The following is a 17,636-nucleotide window of genomic DNA, read 5'->3' on the forward strand; positions in this document are numbered from 1 at the left end:
GGTTCAGGTGTCCAACGATATATGACACAGATACTGCGCCATTTCCTTTCTCCAAAAACCAATTATTATTATTATTATTATTATTATTATTATTATTATTATTATTATTATTATTATTATTATTATTATTATTATTATTATTATTATTATTATTATTATTATCATTATCATTATTATTATTAATATTATTATTATGACTGCACCCGTCCGCGTCCCACCTAGCCCCATTCCTCCGGTGCCACATAAACACGCACAATGAGAAACCTCATCTAGATTGCCCACTGACGTCTTGCGGGCGTCTAAAGCTCGCGGTGAGGTGTCGCCGTGATCAGCTGCTACTTACTGCGAGCAGCAATTATTTCAAATTATCTTAAAGGTAGGACCCACGACGTGTTCTTCAAGTTTTCGTCGAGTTTTCCTCTGCAGAGCTGTTGCACTAGAATGTGACCATCAACATCATTTCAGGGACTCTTGAGCAAACAGACTCTCTATACATTTTAAAGCTAGAGGTTTAAGGCTACCGTACGGCGCAAAAGGTGGCTTCGGCATTTTGTCGAGCAACCCACCTTCCGTGGTTGAGTCGAGTATTACACCTTATATAGTCTTTGCTTGACGTGACATAGTGGCGCCGGCATACAGCGGCCACCGAAAAATCTCCGCGATTTGATGTACGCCACTTCCTCAAAAATGGTGCACAAGTATAAAATATTTTAGGTTTGGATCCTGCACCCCGGTGTCATACTTCAATGCGGTCATTTGATTGTGCGTTGTGTAGTGAGTACTGAAAATGTGTGCGTATATATAGAAGGAACATTATGTGCGTAAAGTAAATTAAGGATGTGGAAACTGCTGTGGTAATTGTGATAAAGGAGTGAATATGAACCACGGACAGCGGCTGTGCATGAATAGGAAAAGCTGAAGGTAGCCATAAAGGTAACGCTTTGTAGCTTTGAAGTGCCCCTCTAATTTTTTTTCATAACTTCTGTTTGTATATTAGTTTAAATGTTAATTAAATTATGCCGGTTCAGTTCTCAATCAGACGAATGATTAAGGCGTTTTTTACAGGTTCATAGTGTACGTTCTCTTGTGATCTCCTCACAATAAGATTTATGGGGGTCAAAATCACATGCGTTGTAGTCGGATACAACTTAAGCCTTCAGTGCACTTCCGCCCGCTTTCAGGACCAGCGCACAGAATTCCTCCGCGACAAAAAAAAAATTAGTCCGTTGTTAAAACTTCTCTTGTCACCTAAACAAGAAGCGAATCACGAGAAAAAAAAGTTATGAGCTCTAAAATTTTGATATCCACCTCGTTTAATAAACTCGAACATTAAAGGCTGATTTCGTTTACTTTTGCGACTGGCTAGTGGAGTGATACAGTACGGCGCGGACCGTGGCCCAGTGTTGACAACTTGTTTTTTAAAAGTTATATCCTGTAATAGAATATTGCAATGTTGGGATAATTTTCTAGGAAAAGTTCCAATTGTATTCTCCTCTTTCGCTCTGCAGCAATTGTGTCTCTATTTGCAGCTCGACTCAACTTGGCTTGTTATGTGTTCTTACGCAGGCGGTTACATGTTCGCCACGAACACTTTGCACTTGGGGAGCTTTGCTGAGCTGGTGTCCTCGACGATGCAACCTGCTCCACAAAACGGCCGCTGTTTCACGTTCTGGTAGGACCTCATCGTTTTTCAAGGGTGCATAGGTCGGCTAGAGCTTAACACCTAGAATAAAGAGCAAAAAGGTGTTCAATTTTATACAAGGTTTTGTCGATCACAAACAAACAATGGGGCTGGTAGTGAAACTGACCCAAAGCGCCTCCGGTATCAACGGCGCCGGTGCAGAGACGTGTGCCGTGTAGGAAATGAAAAAGCGCTGGTTCAGACGACGCGCTGATTTAAGTTTGATAAGACGCCAGTTATGGTTACGGGCTAAATTTCGATGATTCTCTTCAAAGAGGAATTGTTCGGGGCTAAATTGGAGTGTTGCTAGAGCAAAAACACGTTCAACAAAATCGTGTATAGCCATGGCGAATAAGGAGTCCAAGTTCTCTTTATCCAAAGATTAAATATGTACCGAGGCAAGATAGGTGCAGGCAAATTCCACAGAGTGGATGACCATCGCTTGTAGTTATTCAGCTGCTCACAGTATTTTGGTATTTTGTTCAATTGCATGATGAAATAAACTGAAAAATTAGGTTTTTATCTATTGCGTTTCCATCGAAATATCAGATGCCACATCGCACAGCGTGCGAGAAAATGACAAATTCATTTGTTTTTTTTTTATGGGTGCAATAAATGACTTTTTTCTACATTGAAAAGAAAGCGCGCAAAATATGAAAAAAAATCCCATGTGACCATGCACTTGCGCGCCGCGACAGCAGCGCTCTCAGGCGCAGAATTCGTCAACGCAGCCGCGGTCGATGGTGCCGCGAATGTGACGCTTAGGAGAAACTGAAACTGCGGCGGCAGCGTTTCGATGGAGGCGAAACGCTAAGGCACCCGTGGGCTGTGTGATGCCAGCGCATGTTGACGATCCCCAAGTGGTCAAAGTTATTCCGGAGCCCTCCACTGCGGCACCTCTTCCCATCATCTTTAACTCCCTCCTTTCTCTGCCGCCGCGGTGGCTCAGTTGTTATGGTAATCGGTTGTTGACCCGAAAGACGGAAATTTGATCCCGGCCTCGGCTGTTGCATTTCGATCGAGGAGTCCGCCGATGTGAGACAGATACTGCTCCATTTCCTTTCCCCCAAAACCACTTTTCATTTTTTTTTTAATTCTAGAGGCCCGTGTACTGTGCGTCGTATACTATGCGACCTCCTGTAGTCGAAATTTCGGGAGCCCTTCACGTCGGCATCCCTCTTAGCCTGAGTCGCTTTGACACTTTAAGCCCACACAAACCACAAATCTTTACCCCTTCAAAAAAAAAAAAACGTGGTACTGTTGTCTTCCGAGATGTGAGACAGTTAATGCACCATTTACTTTCCTCAAAAACCAACATTCAATTTTCTTTGTTCTGTTCAACAAAAGTTGGAGAGGACACTGAAGCCCCGCCTAAAGGGTGTGACACAATAGCTCAGTTGGATAGGTTTTCCATCCTGTGAAGCTTTGCACCTAGAACACATTTTTCATTTTAAGTCGTTTCAAATGATTAATTCACTAATTTCACACTCTGAATTTTCTTAGTTAACATCATGAAACTTTGGATTTTCATTCTGGGTATTTTGACACTTTTTAACTTTCCTTTTTCCAATATTTTCACTTCTTTAATTAAACAACAGCAATGATTTTATTAACTTGTCATCGCCTATCACACACAGAACAATCATCAATCAACAGAATCACAAATTAGCGTGATATACTTTTTTTACGCAGCCCCTAGTTATAGATTGCCGGCTTGAATCCCTGCACTTAACTAGTAAGTTTATGCTGCACGAAGCGCTTAATTGCATGACGCCATCTGCAGCAATCTGATTCAAACGGTTGACATGGTACGATTTTTGTACGCAGCCTGGGACTATTTCCGACACGCGATGCAGACTACGCCGACGGCTTTTCGACTGAACGAGCTGTATACGCCGTCGAGTAAAACACAAAAATACTGTCAGTAACTACCGACAATGGGCAAAATTATGGTTGGATTTTCGTTCACCTATAATGCCTGGGAATACATTTATTATTTCGCGAAAATTAAATGGAGCAGCGTATATTTTCATGTGGTAGTCATGACGCGCGCTCACTCAAGCGAAGTCTTTGGCGGGAAACTGCTTCAGCGCGAAGATGTGCCCAGCACCGGGAAAGCAGCTTTTTAAGCTTTGATTTTACGCTAGCAAGCACAGTGCATACTCATCAGGCTAAGAGCGGTAGTATTTCGCGGCAACGCTCAATTTAAACAATACAGCCAACTTCCGATGTCAGGCGCTTAAACACAGACAAGCTGTTCGAGTATCGTAGGAGTCACGCGGTCATTACAGTTCGAGAACGCTCTGGTTGCGTCTCGCGTAGCCAAAAAAATAAAAAAATCAGAGTATCTCGTCGTCGAGAGTGGATGTAAGGACGGCTGATTTATGGGAGTTTGTCGTCTCAAAGAGGGCTTCATTTTAATTTAGACCACCTGGAGGTCTTTAACGTACACTGACATTGCGCAGCACAGGGGCTTGTAGCATGTCTCCTCCACGAAATGGAAACATATAGGCCGAGACCGAACCCACGTTTTTCGTGTCAAAAGTCGAGCACGATGACCACTGAGCCACCGTGCCAGACGGTATGTTGCGACGAACTCCACTGCAGGAAAGGCTTAGCGTATTCTAGAACGGCTCAAAGACGATGATTCGGTCGTTTCAGCAACGGTGGCGGCGCCACGCGGCCTCTTTCTGAAGCAGCGAGCCGGTGATCGCTGTTCGTGACGCAGGTGACCGCAATGGTTTGTTATGTGAACATACGCTTCAAAAATGAGAATATCTTGCTGTTTTGGGGTGTGCGAATCAATGAACATTCGACAGAATAAAAATGTTCGTTCTGGAAACAAGTTAAAATTGCAAAAAGCACTGTTTGAGTGCGTTGGGCAGGTTGGTGAGACGTTTTAACACCTTGATCCGTATGTTCCTCTGCCACGTACTTTGTTGACGCCACGACACCGCGTCGTCAGTACATTCCTGTTCGGGGTTTTCTTTATACAATTATCGTATCGAATTGCAGCAGCACTAAATCAGTGCAGTGGTAAACACTGCACGGATGTGAAGTATACTGAAAATATTTTTGGGCGGAAGTTTGCAGCAAAGGTTTGGTTAATGGGGGTATAACGTCCCAAAGTGACTCAGGCTATGAGACGCCGTAGAGAAGGGTTCCGGGAATTTCTACCACCTGGGGTTCTTTAATGTGCACTGACATCGCACAGTACATGGGCCTCTAGAATTTCGCCTCCATCGAAATTCGACCGCCGTGGCCGGGATCGAACCCGCGTCTTTCGGGCCAGCAGCCGAGCGCCATGACCACTCAGCCACCGCGGCGGCTAGTTTGCAGCAAAGGAATATTTTTCCTTCATTCCCTCATGTATTTCACAGCACCACCGCTGTTCCTTACGGCTGTCATGCAGCTTTCGTCGATTAAAGGCTATATTAAAGTCGGTTGGTTTTTGGTTTTTGTGGAAAGGAAATGGCACAGTATCAGTCTCATATATTGTTGGACACCTGAACCGCGCCGTAACGAAAAGGATAACGGAAGGAGTACTGAAGAAGAAAGAAAGAAAGAGGTGCCGTTGTGGAGGGCTTCGGAATAATTTCTACCACCTGGGGATCTTTAACGTGCGCTGACATCGCACAGCACACGGGCGCCATAGCGTTTTGACTCCATAAAAACGCAGCCGCCGCGGTCGGGTTAGAACCCGGGCTAACTGCCATACTAAATTTTGCTCGCGGGAGAGCTCACAACCCTGCATTTCGCATACTGAACTCCCTTGCCGCCCCGCCCCGCCACATGGAGCTCATATGGGTGCCTGCCCAATCGGGGAGTCCCGGGAACGAGGCTGCCAGCGCTTTAGCCCGAGGTTTTCTCAACCGGGCACAGGTGGCCTCCTATCTAGAGTTCTCATGGGAGTGCATTCATTCATTCATTCATTCATTCATTCATTCATTCATTCATTCATTCATTCATTCATTCATTCATTCAGTGAACTGACACAGGCCTGCAAAGCCGAGCGTCGGCTCTACCCCCCACCCCATCCCTCCCTCGACAATTATCACCCGACACTTTGAAGGAGGCTCAAAACACGCACCTTACCCTTTACTTATATACGCTCGCGCTATCACCAAGTCCACACATACCCCTCCTGTACCATCTGCCACCACCCCAAAGCCACTCGCGATCATATTATTTTCCTCTGCCCGGCGCATCCTCCCCCGCGGGGCCTGGAGCACCTTACCACTTGGGAGGCTTGGGAGACCCTACTGCGCTCCGAGGACCCGGCCAAGCAAGCCATCGCCACAGGCCGGGCTGGCAGCGTCATGAGCCTCCGGGACATGAACGTTTGAGTGCAGTGGGGCAATGTGGAGGCCCAAGGACCTGCTCGTCCTAAACTCCCCTGTGTCTGTTAAAGTTTTCAGTTCCACCACCACAGCACACGGGCGCCTTTGCGTTTCGCCTCCATCGAAACGCTATCACCGCGGTTTTTCTGGCTAAAAGTTGATTGCGAAATAGCGATATGAATGACAAGAATTTCGTAGTTGTATTTTCATTTGCCGGATGGAATGGGCGAAGTGGCTTAGTCACCAGAAACGTTTATTGACCACGGTCGTCTGTACTCTTGATAACAGTGCTTTTCCTCCGTAGTCGAAAACACTTTTCGAGCGTTAGTTTGGGGTGTTCCAATAAGCTCAAATGACCCTCTGACTTCCGTTTCTAACAATACACATTGCCTCTTCTATTACCAAAAATGTCACTAATGTGCACTGGACTGCAGACAAGGTAGCGGATATATTAAGCATTAGATCTGGTCGCAGTATATACACATTCCGTATATAAGCGGGCAAGCTGCGTAGTTGTGTAGGCGCCAGATATAACGTCTGACTGCATAAGTGAGTAAATTAGTTCTTCAGAAAACAGCTTAAAAACTCAACTGTCGAATTCCGTCTTCGGGGAAGGGCCGAAAACCTCCAAAAATTGCGAAAAAAAAGTTGGGCCCTTACCTGCACTGATGCGGCAATCACCAGCAGTAACACACCGAAAGAAAAATAATGTAAAAGCTAAGAAAAATTAGCATTTGAAGTGTTTGTTGCAGTTAACTGGGCCGAGTTTGATGTATCAGCGCCAACAGAGGTCTTGCGACACCTGTGAACTAGCAATTACATACTCATATTGAAGAATATTTATTTCGGGCCTGTAATGCACCCATACTCCAGCAAAGGTTCCTAAAAATATCTGAGAATGACTTCCTGCTGCTTATCTCGACGCTAAAACTCACAAGATGCCGCAACGTCAAGAAGCCGCTTTGCTTTTAGAGACGCACGCTATATGGCAGCGGCGCCATAACCGCCTTATCCGCCATGTCGAACTGCCGCCTCACCCCCTATAGGAGCCGCACTCGAGTCTTGGGGAGCGTCGCTCATCAGTCGCTTTTGTTCCGTTTGCTTTTCTTCGCGAGCGACAGCGCGCTCGGATTTCATTGCCGCTTTTTATGTACGCGACCAGCGCTACCACCGCTCGCCACGTCCCTAAGAAGAGAGGATCGGGCTAATACGTGCTACACACGAACGCTAAGATTTTCGCTTCGGCTAGAGTACTATATCTCGGCCAGACGCTGCCACGGCCACCACTCTCTCAACCACTACGTTGAAAAATAAAACAAATTAAAATTGGTTGCTAGCATTGCTGATGCATGGCGCCACGGGACCTGTGCCGCGGGCGTGCACACTACGCAATTACGTCAACTCACGCAGCACTGTTGTCTCCCTCATCAAGTGCCAGAAGGACTGCGTGTACGCCTTTCAGGCTGCAGGACAGAAGTTTAGGCTACCACGAGCCGCACGCTGCATTTGTCAACCGCGGGACCACGACGACGCTGTTGTTGACGCAGTATATAGGCATCAGGGCGAGAAGGAAAGTTTCGCCAGCGTTGGTTTAGATTTCTCCGTTCTGGTCCCACGGTCACTGGCAGCGCGCCGACAAGACCACGTCCAAAGGCGACTGACAATAAACTGTAAAAACACGCACATGTGAGGTGCGTGACATTGCTTATTTATGTACACAGAAGAAAACGGCACGCACTTTTGAGTGAGACATTTATTTGTCGATGTTTTTGCTGGGGCCCGGCTTTTCTGAAAGTCGGGCACCGGCTGAAACCTCGACAATAGATGTCTCACTGCGAAGAGCTTCGCATTTTATTTTATTCTTTATACAAATACGCCAATGCACGCCGCGAAATTTTGCGTATATATATATATATATATATATATATATATATATATATATATATATATATATATATATATATATATATATATATATATATATATATATATATATATATATATATATATATATATATATATATATATATATATATATATATATATATAAGTGTCCTCATAAGCGCCGAAAATAAGGATTTTTTATTGTTTTTGCAGTTTCCAGTATTTAGAGATCCTACCAATAAAGTGTGATCAACTTGTTTTCGGTTAGACTTTTGTACTGCAGTTTTGCGTCAAGTATCGCAAGAGATCAACTGAATACTTAATTACCACACAGGTACAATATGTGGCATCCGAACAGCGATGGCCTCGTCCTTTTCGTACGGGCAGATGGGGATGAGTCCGTGATATGGATGCGTGCTGGACCACAGGGCAAGGACTGGCACCAGGGCCAGGTTCAGCTGCGGTACCATGTACCTCATCAGGTGGTAACATTTTTTAAAATCTTTGTTAGCCTTTCGAGTGGTGTTGTTTTCTGTTTTAACTGTCAGTTTGTCACTATTTCTTGCTCTTTTTTGTTTTCTGTAATGCACAAATAAGTTGAAAAAAAGAGTCGGCAGCAATCCAGCCGTGTATATGCATCAATAGGATGTTCTTGTTTACTCACGCTATACTGGCACCATAACAGAAGTTAGCTGACACACTAATCTGGAAACACTAAAAGCGTAGCAGCTCGTTCATGCACAATAGACAACCCAGTCGGGTGGTCACTGAGAATTTCGGAGGCGCTGTGAGCTGAAGCATCATCGTGGGCATTGAAACAAGCGCGGCCACATCATGCCGCTCATTCACTATAAAGGATAGAAGTTTGTATCTGTACGTAGCCGATTACTACCCTAAGATTTTTCTTATCTCCTTACTTTTAGGAGTTTATTGTGGTGAAGAAATGGAGTCTGCAGAGGTTTACACGTTTTTTTGCTGCCCATAACTGGTCGTTAGGAACTTGGTAAAATGGCTTGTATTGTAAAAAACGCCAACGCAACTGAAAATTTGCTATGAGGTACCTATCTTCCTTCGAGTCTTGTGGAAGATTACCGGCGCTGAGTGTAATGAAAATAACGCTGCTTTCTATTGACTCGTGCTCACTACAGTATTAGGCACGCATATATATTAAGGCATACTGCTGTAACGTGCATTGGTTACTCTTGACCAGAGGCTAAATTTTAGACTTTTAATGTTTAGATCATCACATGGAGTTTGGAGATACCCAAACTGTGCCCTGCTTAAATGCCAGTACATACGTCATGAAACAAATTATACATAAAAGGACAAGGAGGAAGAATCTTGAGATTTCTCAGGTCGATCATTAATTTAAACGCTTATCTCGAACTAACAACTCGATTAGTTCATTTTACAGTTCATTTTAAATTTCAGCACTAGGACTTCAATCTCAAACATCCTGGCTATCTTAGGTAATTATGTTGATGTGGTTGTACTAGCAATATGAATATTATTTGCAGAAACATTCAGTAAGAAAACATTAGAGACAAGCAGCTGTTTATCTTACCATTATCCAGCATGTGTAAATTGTCTCTGAAATGCAGACTTGCCATCGAGCTCTCCGCTAAATTACACTAAATTACGGTGACAGCTCAGCGCTCAGTACTGCATGTAAGACGTCACGGGAGATAGTAAAAAGGAACATTAATAAGAACTTTCGTGAGACGCTTAGATATAGCACTAAAAATGTAATCTTGTAGAATTTTTACATCTCTGCAATTATAGCACTCCTAAACTTTCTGCACTCAAGCATATTGGTGTCATATTCGCATGAATAATATTATGCCTTAGCAACGTTCTTGCGTCGCACACTTATTAACAGCTCCTCAGGAAAAAAAAAGTTTAAATGTATGAATTACTCATCTGAAAATTCCGTAAGCACATTGCTGTATATATGATGTTGCATTGGGCGCATTACTGTAGTCCTCCGATTAAGCGAAAAATTCAGAAAAGTAAGGTACAATAAACGAAAGGCGTATTTTAATTTTGCTTTGGCGGTTGGACTTCTAATTTGTTTCTATAAAGAACTAAATTAAGCCGTTTTCTAAACGCCCAGAAATCGAAACAATGTGTTCGTTGCTTTCTGCCGTTCACTTCTCAATTTACGATTATGATTATATGTCTTATCTACGCTGTAACTAATTTACAGCTATGTTCAGAGTGCAGCGGTCGATTTTTCGGGCTGGTAATGCAGCTCATTGTTTGGTGAATAATTGTATATTGCTAGAAAATAAAAACATGTTTTGACATGCGGCTTGAAATTTCAGCTCAGTTGTCTGCATTTCTTTTTCATTCAGAAAAAGTGCTAGAGTGCTTTTGGCGCAATTTATTTCTTGACCCGAATCATTACGCAATGGTGTCATGTAATAATAATTGGTTTTTCGGGGAAAGGAAATGGCGCAGTATCTGTCTCATATACCGTTGGACACCTGAACTGCGCCGTAAGGAAAGGAATAAAGGAGGAAGTGAAAGAAGAAAGGAAGAAAGAGGTGCCGTAGTGGTGTCATCTCCCGAGTTCTGGTCCTGGTTCCCTGCATAAAGTTTCATTTATATGTTGTGTACAAGTTCCTGTTTTTCTTTGCAGTAACAGTGAGTCCGATATTATTTTGCTTTCTGTATATAGCATTTACGTATTGAGCATTTACTGTTATAGGCCTCACAAGGGCTCCAGTATCTATAATTTGATACAACTGGACTTACGTCTGAACATTAAGGGAGAAACAAATGAGAAAATGGAAACATTGATGTTAAGGTATCGAAGGGAACGAAGGCTGCAGATTACCAATGCTACGCGTGCGTGCGCTATCATGAGATATGGCGCACGCGATGGCGCACTACCGTTTATAAAAGGGAATGCGCCAGAGGAGAGCTGCGTATATTCTTTTTTATTCCACACAGGTTTAGAACGTTGGCGCAGGTTTATAACGTTGGCGCAGTGGTCGTGAAGAAGAAAATGGCGGACATAGTTGGGCACGCCATCCGTGTGGCTTTAGGAGTATCCTGGCTTAAGCGAGGGTACCTCCATTGTTTTAAGAGCTCTTACTACTTACGTTTGTCAAGGACGCGCCTGTCTGCAGTGAAGGTAAAATTATCACACGACCGCATATATCGCATTGCAACAGTGGGCGCGTAGTGCCTCGATTGATACCTCTACTTTCGATCTGTTATATATTTGCCAGTATAGCGGCCATTCAAGTGGGACCCTCGCCCCGAGACCACGATTTGCATAAAATTTGTGGGCGACCCGTTTGACGCAGAACGTTCAAAGTGGTGTCAAGTGACTTGGAATGTTCATGAGGATAAAATTACTGAGATGAAGCCAAAAAACTGTGTGGGATCGGCAACGACGACCTTTGCGCCCCTAAGCCGTACATCGCAAGGCCCTTCGAACGGCCGTTATGGCCGAACCATTTGTCGCAGGGGGTTCCGCATGGTGTCAAACGATTGGTCGAGTTGTGATGCACACGGTTATTAAATTTATTTACTGATATAACAAGGAAATATACTGGATGTAGCGAAGGTGGCTGTAAATCGCAATAGTAGTGCAAAATCCATGAGTTTGCGCTGCTTGCATTTTAGAAGGGTTGTTCTCGGAAAGGAAACATCTGCGGAGGTTTGAATTTGGCATTCTCAACGTTTGCTGAGCATACGGATGTAAACAATTGCAGCTTCCGTAGCTTACGCTCTGAAGTCTAACACTGAGGCGGTGTTCGCGGATATTTTTTTCTTTCTGTAATATTCGCGCAGAACGTGAATCCAGCGTATTTATCGCCTTGAATATAATCAGCCATTGTTTTCTTCTTGCAGCTCGTGTTTAGGGCTTACCTGCTTGCTCATATACCTGCTAGTATTGCCGTGAACAGGTTCACCATGCAAGACGGCGAATGCAACACAGACAAAGGTAAAGCCGTATTTAAGCTCCACTTGTGTATTAGTGTGGACATCGTATGAAAGTGTGGAATTAGTTATCCTTAGGTATTATTGTCTCCTTTGTGAACACCTCTTCTAGGCGGTCTAATAGAAGCAGCTCTTTAGCAGACTTTTCCTGCAAAGAAATTAGTTACGCAAAGCTTACCAGCTGAATGCTTTATTAGCGAAAGCTCATTGACATAAGCGGCCGAGAGGTCTGGAGCAGCAGGCCAGTTTAGGCGTCTCGCAGGCGACTGCCGGTTGTGTATCTCACAGCTCCATTTTGGCGTCTCTACGTTCACGTGCATATTGGGCCTTCTTCCGCTTGCGGTCTTCGGCTTGATCGCGTTCCAGGAAACTGCCCAGAGTTCAGGCTTACACATACACGCTGGTTGAGCTTCACGATGCAGAAGCACTCGTCACTGCATCGCTGCAATTTCGCTGCCCGGCACAGAATCGATGAGAAACCGATTAGTAAACACCGATGGACCGATCACTCCAACATGGTGCAAACGTAGGGCAACACTTGTATGAAAACTCCTGCTTTGGACTGCATTTTCACTTAGGTTCTCGCCTCATCTCCTGGCCGGAATCAGTGACGGACACGCCAGTGCGGCGATCATAGCGGTAACCGGAAGCGCCGAGCACTAAAACAGCCGCTCAAACAGCTGCACGAGCGCAGCTTTGCTCGTCGTAACCGCTCCGAAACTAGATTCTGAGCCTACAGCCTGCACTCCGCGGCTGGCTTTACCCCTTTTCGGAGCGACACGAATGCGCCTAACTACGATGTACTTTTCGCACCGCGGATTGGCTCCGCCGCGCTCCGTTCCTGCCGCCCTCTCCCACCGAAGCAGCCAATTGGATGGTCCGCAACAGTTCTCTACTCTAGTCAATGCTGACGCCCATTGCGAAGGCCAGCTTTGCAGCTGAGGTTTTCCTATTCTCCACGACCGCATCTCGATCGGCCGGACTACCTCAGTGCACACTATAGGCTGCCACGCGGGATGCTACCCTAAATGGAAAAACGAAAGCTAAGACAGATTTCCTTGCAAACAGGTGATCAATGTCGGCGACATATCGCTTTTGCAGTGACGCCGCGATCTTGCATTTCAAACAGAATTATTCTTTGTTAAGTTTAGAAAGCGTAGAAATTTTAAGCTCAGACTACTACGGCGTTATACGGAGGCTTATTTTTAATCATTCATTACCGCAAATAGAGTGCACTTGGGGACGGGAAAAATAATTGACGACTAAAAAAAAAAAGAATAGGTTCCATGGATACTTCGAAACAGAAGAGTCAGTTAAGTCCCCCTAATGTAGCTTTTAAAGCTATAAAGAGGTGTTATAACAACATTCGCATTAGAAAATAATGCGCACTTCATGGAACAAGGCGGTTGGAACCCTTAAAGTTACTTAGCGTCTAGATAAAATTTCAGTAATTATAATTTTTAGCTCTGAGATCATTCGCTCGCAGTTATTTTTCGTTCATTCATGGTAAGAACGAGTCCGTTTAAATGAGTAATCTTAATTTTAATTAATGTTTTGGCGAGGCAGAGTGTGATGTAATTTGCGCTTAAGAAATGAATGGTCGTCACTTGCGGGGCGTTGCGTCAGAACTCCCTAGCTTTTTTCATCTGAAGCCTTTAGTACATTATTGGTAGCCCAGGCAAGTTAACAGAAAGGTGGAAGCTTGACTGAGGCGGAAGCAAGTTCGTTTTAGCGCTCAGTGCGAGTGAATGTTTTATTAGTTTAGCTCATGTTGTACGTCTTGCACATTGTATGAACATGTTTTATCGGTCTAGCTCTTCTTCTACTTCTTGCTCATTGTATTCGGTGGTGAAATAACGCATAGATCTATGATCTTTATTGGTCTTTTCTGTGTTCAGCTGTAAGTGCAGGCGCTTTCTCTGTCTCTCTTTGCGGTGCAGTGTGTACCTTTGAGTCCGGTTCCTGTGGCTGGAAACTTCAAAACTGGGAGCTCACAACAGCAACAAAACTTGAGGATTTAGAGCGCGATCACAGCACGGAGACATTTGCTGGTGAGGTCATGGCACATATATTCGAACTTGCCAATTATTCCTTTCGCCGAACTTCACCCTTGTTGATTATCTAACAAATGTTATTTTTGTTCACACCACCCTTATTTTTCCTGTCACGTCCTTTAATTCTGAATTGCCAAGAGGCTTGGGATGACATATTGGAAGTACTGAAATGACTTGGATTTCAGTTCGTGTGTGTTCTTGCACATAATGAGGATAATTTTAGGGGGAATATTCATCAATGTTGGGGTTTTGTTTTTGCAGCGATAGAGGGGTGAAGAGAGCTATCAGAGTTCAATGAATGACGTGAGTCTGGTGATTCATTTCGAAGGAACTCGACGGTGAGACTACATCTAGGCATAACATAATCACTCTATAATAAAAAGTCGTTGAAAATATTCGCATCTTTTCAATTTGATGTGAATGTAGAGTGACATTCTTAGCTTTTAAAAGGTGAAGAACGGTGCGCAAAGGAGGAGACACATCTGGCCGCAAATTGTTTTTTTTCAAAACGGCATATGCTCGGAGGTCCACCGACGTAGATCAAGAATAAGGCTCAGTATATATTACAATTTCATTTTCATACCACTTCCTGCAAAATGCACTTCTGGTCAGAAATGTTGCGCTTCAGAACCGACGTGTGTCCGGCAATGGCGCACATAGACCATAATAATTATATAATTTGGCTCTACTTGCATATCGCATGCCGTGAAACTGTAGACAGAAAGACATCGAAGCAGATTTTCGCCGCACCGCTCTGCCGACTCGTTCATGTAGAGGAGATGCTTTATCACAGAGCCTAGTTAAGAGAGCTGTGAGTGCACTATCATAAGGTTGATTTGTCATCCCATGCGAGGAAAACTTCTTGAAATCCCCACTGGGTCGCGTACTGTTCTCAGTGACGGTGTGGTTCAAACTTGGTGACAGTCACAATATTTTGCAGTTACAGGGCACGTGATACAGGGTCACTACTAGGTTTTAAGCGTTCACCATCGTTTTGGTTTCACCCCGAGAAAGAAGTTCAGCCGTAGGTAACCAAGAGCGCTATAAGCCGAAAGTTGCTATACGAGCCGCCGCTGCTGCTGATTCACGCTACACTAAGTTGGCATTGCAAGTGGCGATGGCCATTGGATACAGACAAGCAACTTCACCTAAAACGTGAACGGGACACTGCTCGAGTAACTTGCGCGTTTCTTTTCCACGCCTGAGCAATGATTTCTTCGTGGGCAACAGTAAATCTAGAACTTGTTTCGTAGCTTCCATCGACGGGCGCCATAAAAGCAGGAAGACACTGTGAAGTCATTACGCTTCGAACTTCAGCAACACAGTATGGTTTTTATAATGAGCGTAATTCTAAGTCTTATGGGCTCCTCTTCAAACATAAATTACCATGAAAACGTAAGTTGCAATTAACAGACACAAAGAACAATAGTCAAGTTTTTCCAATGTAGCCAAAAGTGAGCAGGCCTAAATCCTGTCTCTGTGCGTTGAAATTCCACTTGAACTAAAAACCATTCAATCAGATGGAGGAATCATCGTTTTATCCAGTGACAGTATGTTTTATCTTAGCAAACTGTAAAACAACTAAACAACTTTTGGTTCAACGTATGACTAAGATAGGCGAACATCTTAGAAAGTTCGCGAAACTCTGCACACTGCAATACATATATTGCGAAAATTTCTAACCGTCGCCAGTGCAGGGCAGTTTGAGTTAATGCGACAGCACAGCTGTCTTTAAACCTGTATAGCATCTCTTCACATTAGTTTTGAGCGCATAGTTTCTCTCCGGTCTCAGCTGCAGCCAAAAAAAAATTACGTTTCGTGGACAATTGTAATGACCTGTACTTCATAAGTGGCTGAGGGCTCTATATTTTGATGACTAATCTTAAACGGTGCATTGAAGCAAAAGTTTCTCGGCATCATCACCGAAATTAAGCGAGCGCGACATGCAGGAAGATTTCATTAATGTTTAGTCAACGGCTTTGGAAACCAGCTGCATGGTTAACTATTTAGTGGACACTGACACAAACAAAAGTTGGCTTGTATCAACAGGTTACCGCGAAATACAGGCGTCGCCGTCAGCCGCACTTCCGCAAGTAAAATGCAAGCGTCGCGGACTCGGCGCAGATATCGCGGACCTGGATCAGTGGCCTGGATCGGTGGAAAACAGGGGAAGCTCGCTCTTTTCGGTAACGAAGTCAGAAGTTTGAATCGACTGGCCACAAGATAATTTAAATCAAATTTATTCGTCGATAAATGTTTCGCTAGCTGCCGGACAAACTGCAGCGTAACCAGCAAAAGCCAGAGAATCAATTTTGCAGTCAGCACAAAAATTAAATGGAGTTTTTCTTAGTGTCGCTTAAACTTCGGTTCATCGAAATAATGTGCTGCATAATCATTAGAGTTCAGTGTCCAATTAAGCCCGAGTTTTTTTTTTTTTTTGAATAAGATGATTTTGCTCAAGGAGTATTTTGACTGTGTGCGCTGAGTTTACACGAATTTCGACTTGTTGCTGGCAAGGAACGTTCAGCGCTATTACTGCCTGCTTTTTTCCTACACGTGTAGTTACAGTGCTCATATATGGCTTCCAAGAAACGACGTGCACGCGTAATGGGAATCAGCTTTAATCCAAGGTTTATCATATCATCCCGTGAAATCTTGCTGGCATATCATAATGATTACGAATTTGCATGTTCTTGTGCGTCGCTAGCGGAAAACCTGAATACGTGAATTGTTTCCAGGTGAATAAAGGCGGTTCGCAGCTGAACTTCTTCTAAAGTCCTCATTATATTTTGTGCCCATTTTTGCGGTGTGATACTTTTTTTCACTACCATTGTAGCCACAGCAAATGCCGGGCTTTTAGCGGAGTTTTTACCTAAGCAAAGAGTTATACATTCAGTGCCGTCGCCAAACCCCAGTAAGTGTGGCACGCTTGCGAGAGTATTACTCCTTTGTGGATAGAGCACCCTGAACTTCGCACGACAGTTGCACAATTTAAGGACCCATTCACATTTGACTGAACACTCTCTAATTCATGTTACCTCTATCGTCAGTAACACATTAGTTGTATGCGTGTGCCGCCGCGGTGGTACAGGGCTTACGGTGCTCGACTGCTGGCACGAAAGAGACGGGTTCGATCCCGGCCATGACGGTTCCATTTCAATAGAGGCGAAATGCTAGCGGCCCGTCCGCAGTGTGAGGTCAGTGCACGTTGAAAAACCCCAAGTGGCCGAATTTTCCGAAGTCCTCCACTACAGCGTCCCTCATGACCTGAGTCGCTTTAGGACGATAAATCCCATATAAAACAAGCACTATTCGTACACTAAATTCTAAAGATAATCGTACAATGGGAATAAATAAAGCCGCCTCTTTTTGATTAGATCTGACACCTTTATAACCCGTGCCTAATTACGAACTCACAGTGTCGACAGGCACTTCTTGCCATTACTAAGTCCTAAAGATTACGTATTTATCCCTCCATAAGCCACGATTCAAGGCATGCAAGTCTGTTTAATTATGGTACCGGTACCCATGTTTAAAAAAGAACAGCAAAGAGTACATGAACCGCGCGCCCGACACGAAAGCCGCAAATCACAACGGCGGAGGGGCAATCAACCATTGCAGCCTGACCAGCATGGCTACATGCACCTCGACTGCATTTTGACTCCCACACTCGTGCAGGCTACATTTGTTTCTAATTAAAAAAAGCGGTTCATTTCATTTCCT

The 17,636-nt window shown here is 44.1% G+C and overlaps 1 protein-coding gene across 1 annotated transcript in view; it reads left to right on the forward strand.

Annotated features, from left to right (window-relative positions):
• The window catches only part of LOC144129714 (apical endosomal glycoprotein-like), a 210,625-nt gene that overhangs the window by 170,827 nt on the left and 22,162 nt on the right, over nt 1-17,636 (forward strand). Inside the window, exons 30-33 of the mRNA XM_077663811.1 lie at nt 1,567-1,672; nt 8,240-8,387; nt 11,770-11,863; nt 13,800-13,910. Coding sequence (XP_077519937.1) covers nt 1,567-1,672; nt 8,240-8,387; nt 11,770-11,863; nt 13,800-13,910 — 459 coding nt within the window. The remainder of the gene's footprint in view (nt 1-1,566; nt 1,673-8,239; nt 8,388-11,769; nt 11,864-13,799; nt 13,911-17,636) is intronic.

The sequence above is a fragment of the Amblyomma americanum genome, chromosome 4 (genome assembly GCF_052857255.1).
Source record: "Amblyomma americanum isolate KBUSLIRL-KWMA chromosome 4, ASM5285725v1, whole genome shotgun sequence".
In the NCBI taxonomy this organism is placed as follows: Eukaryota; Metazoa; Arthropoda; class Arachnida; order Ixodida; family Ixodidae; genus Amblyomma; species Amblyomma americanum.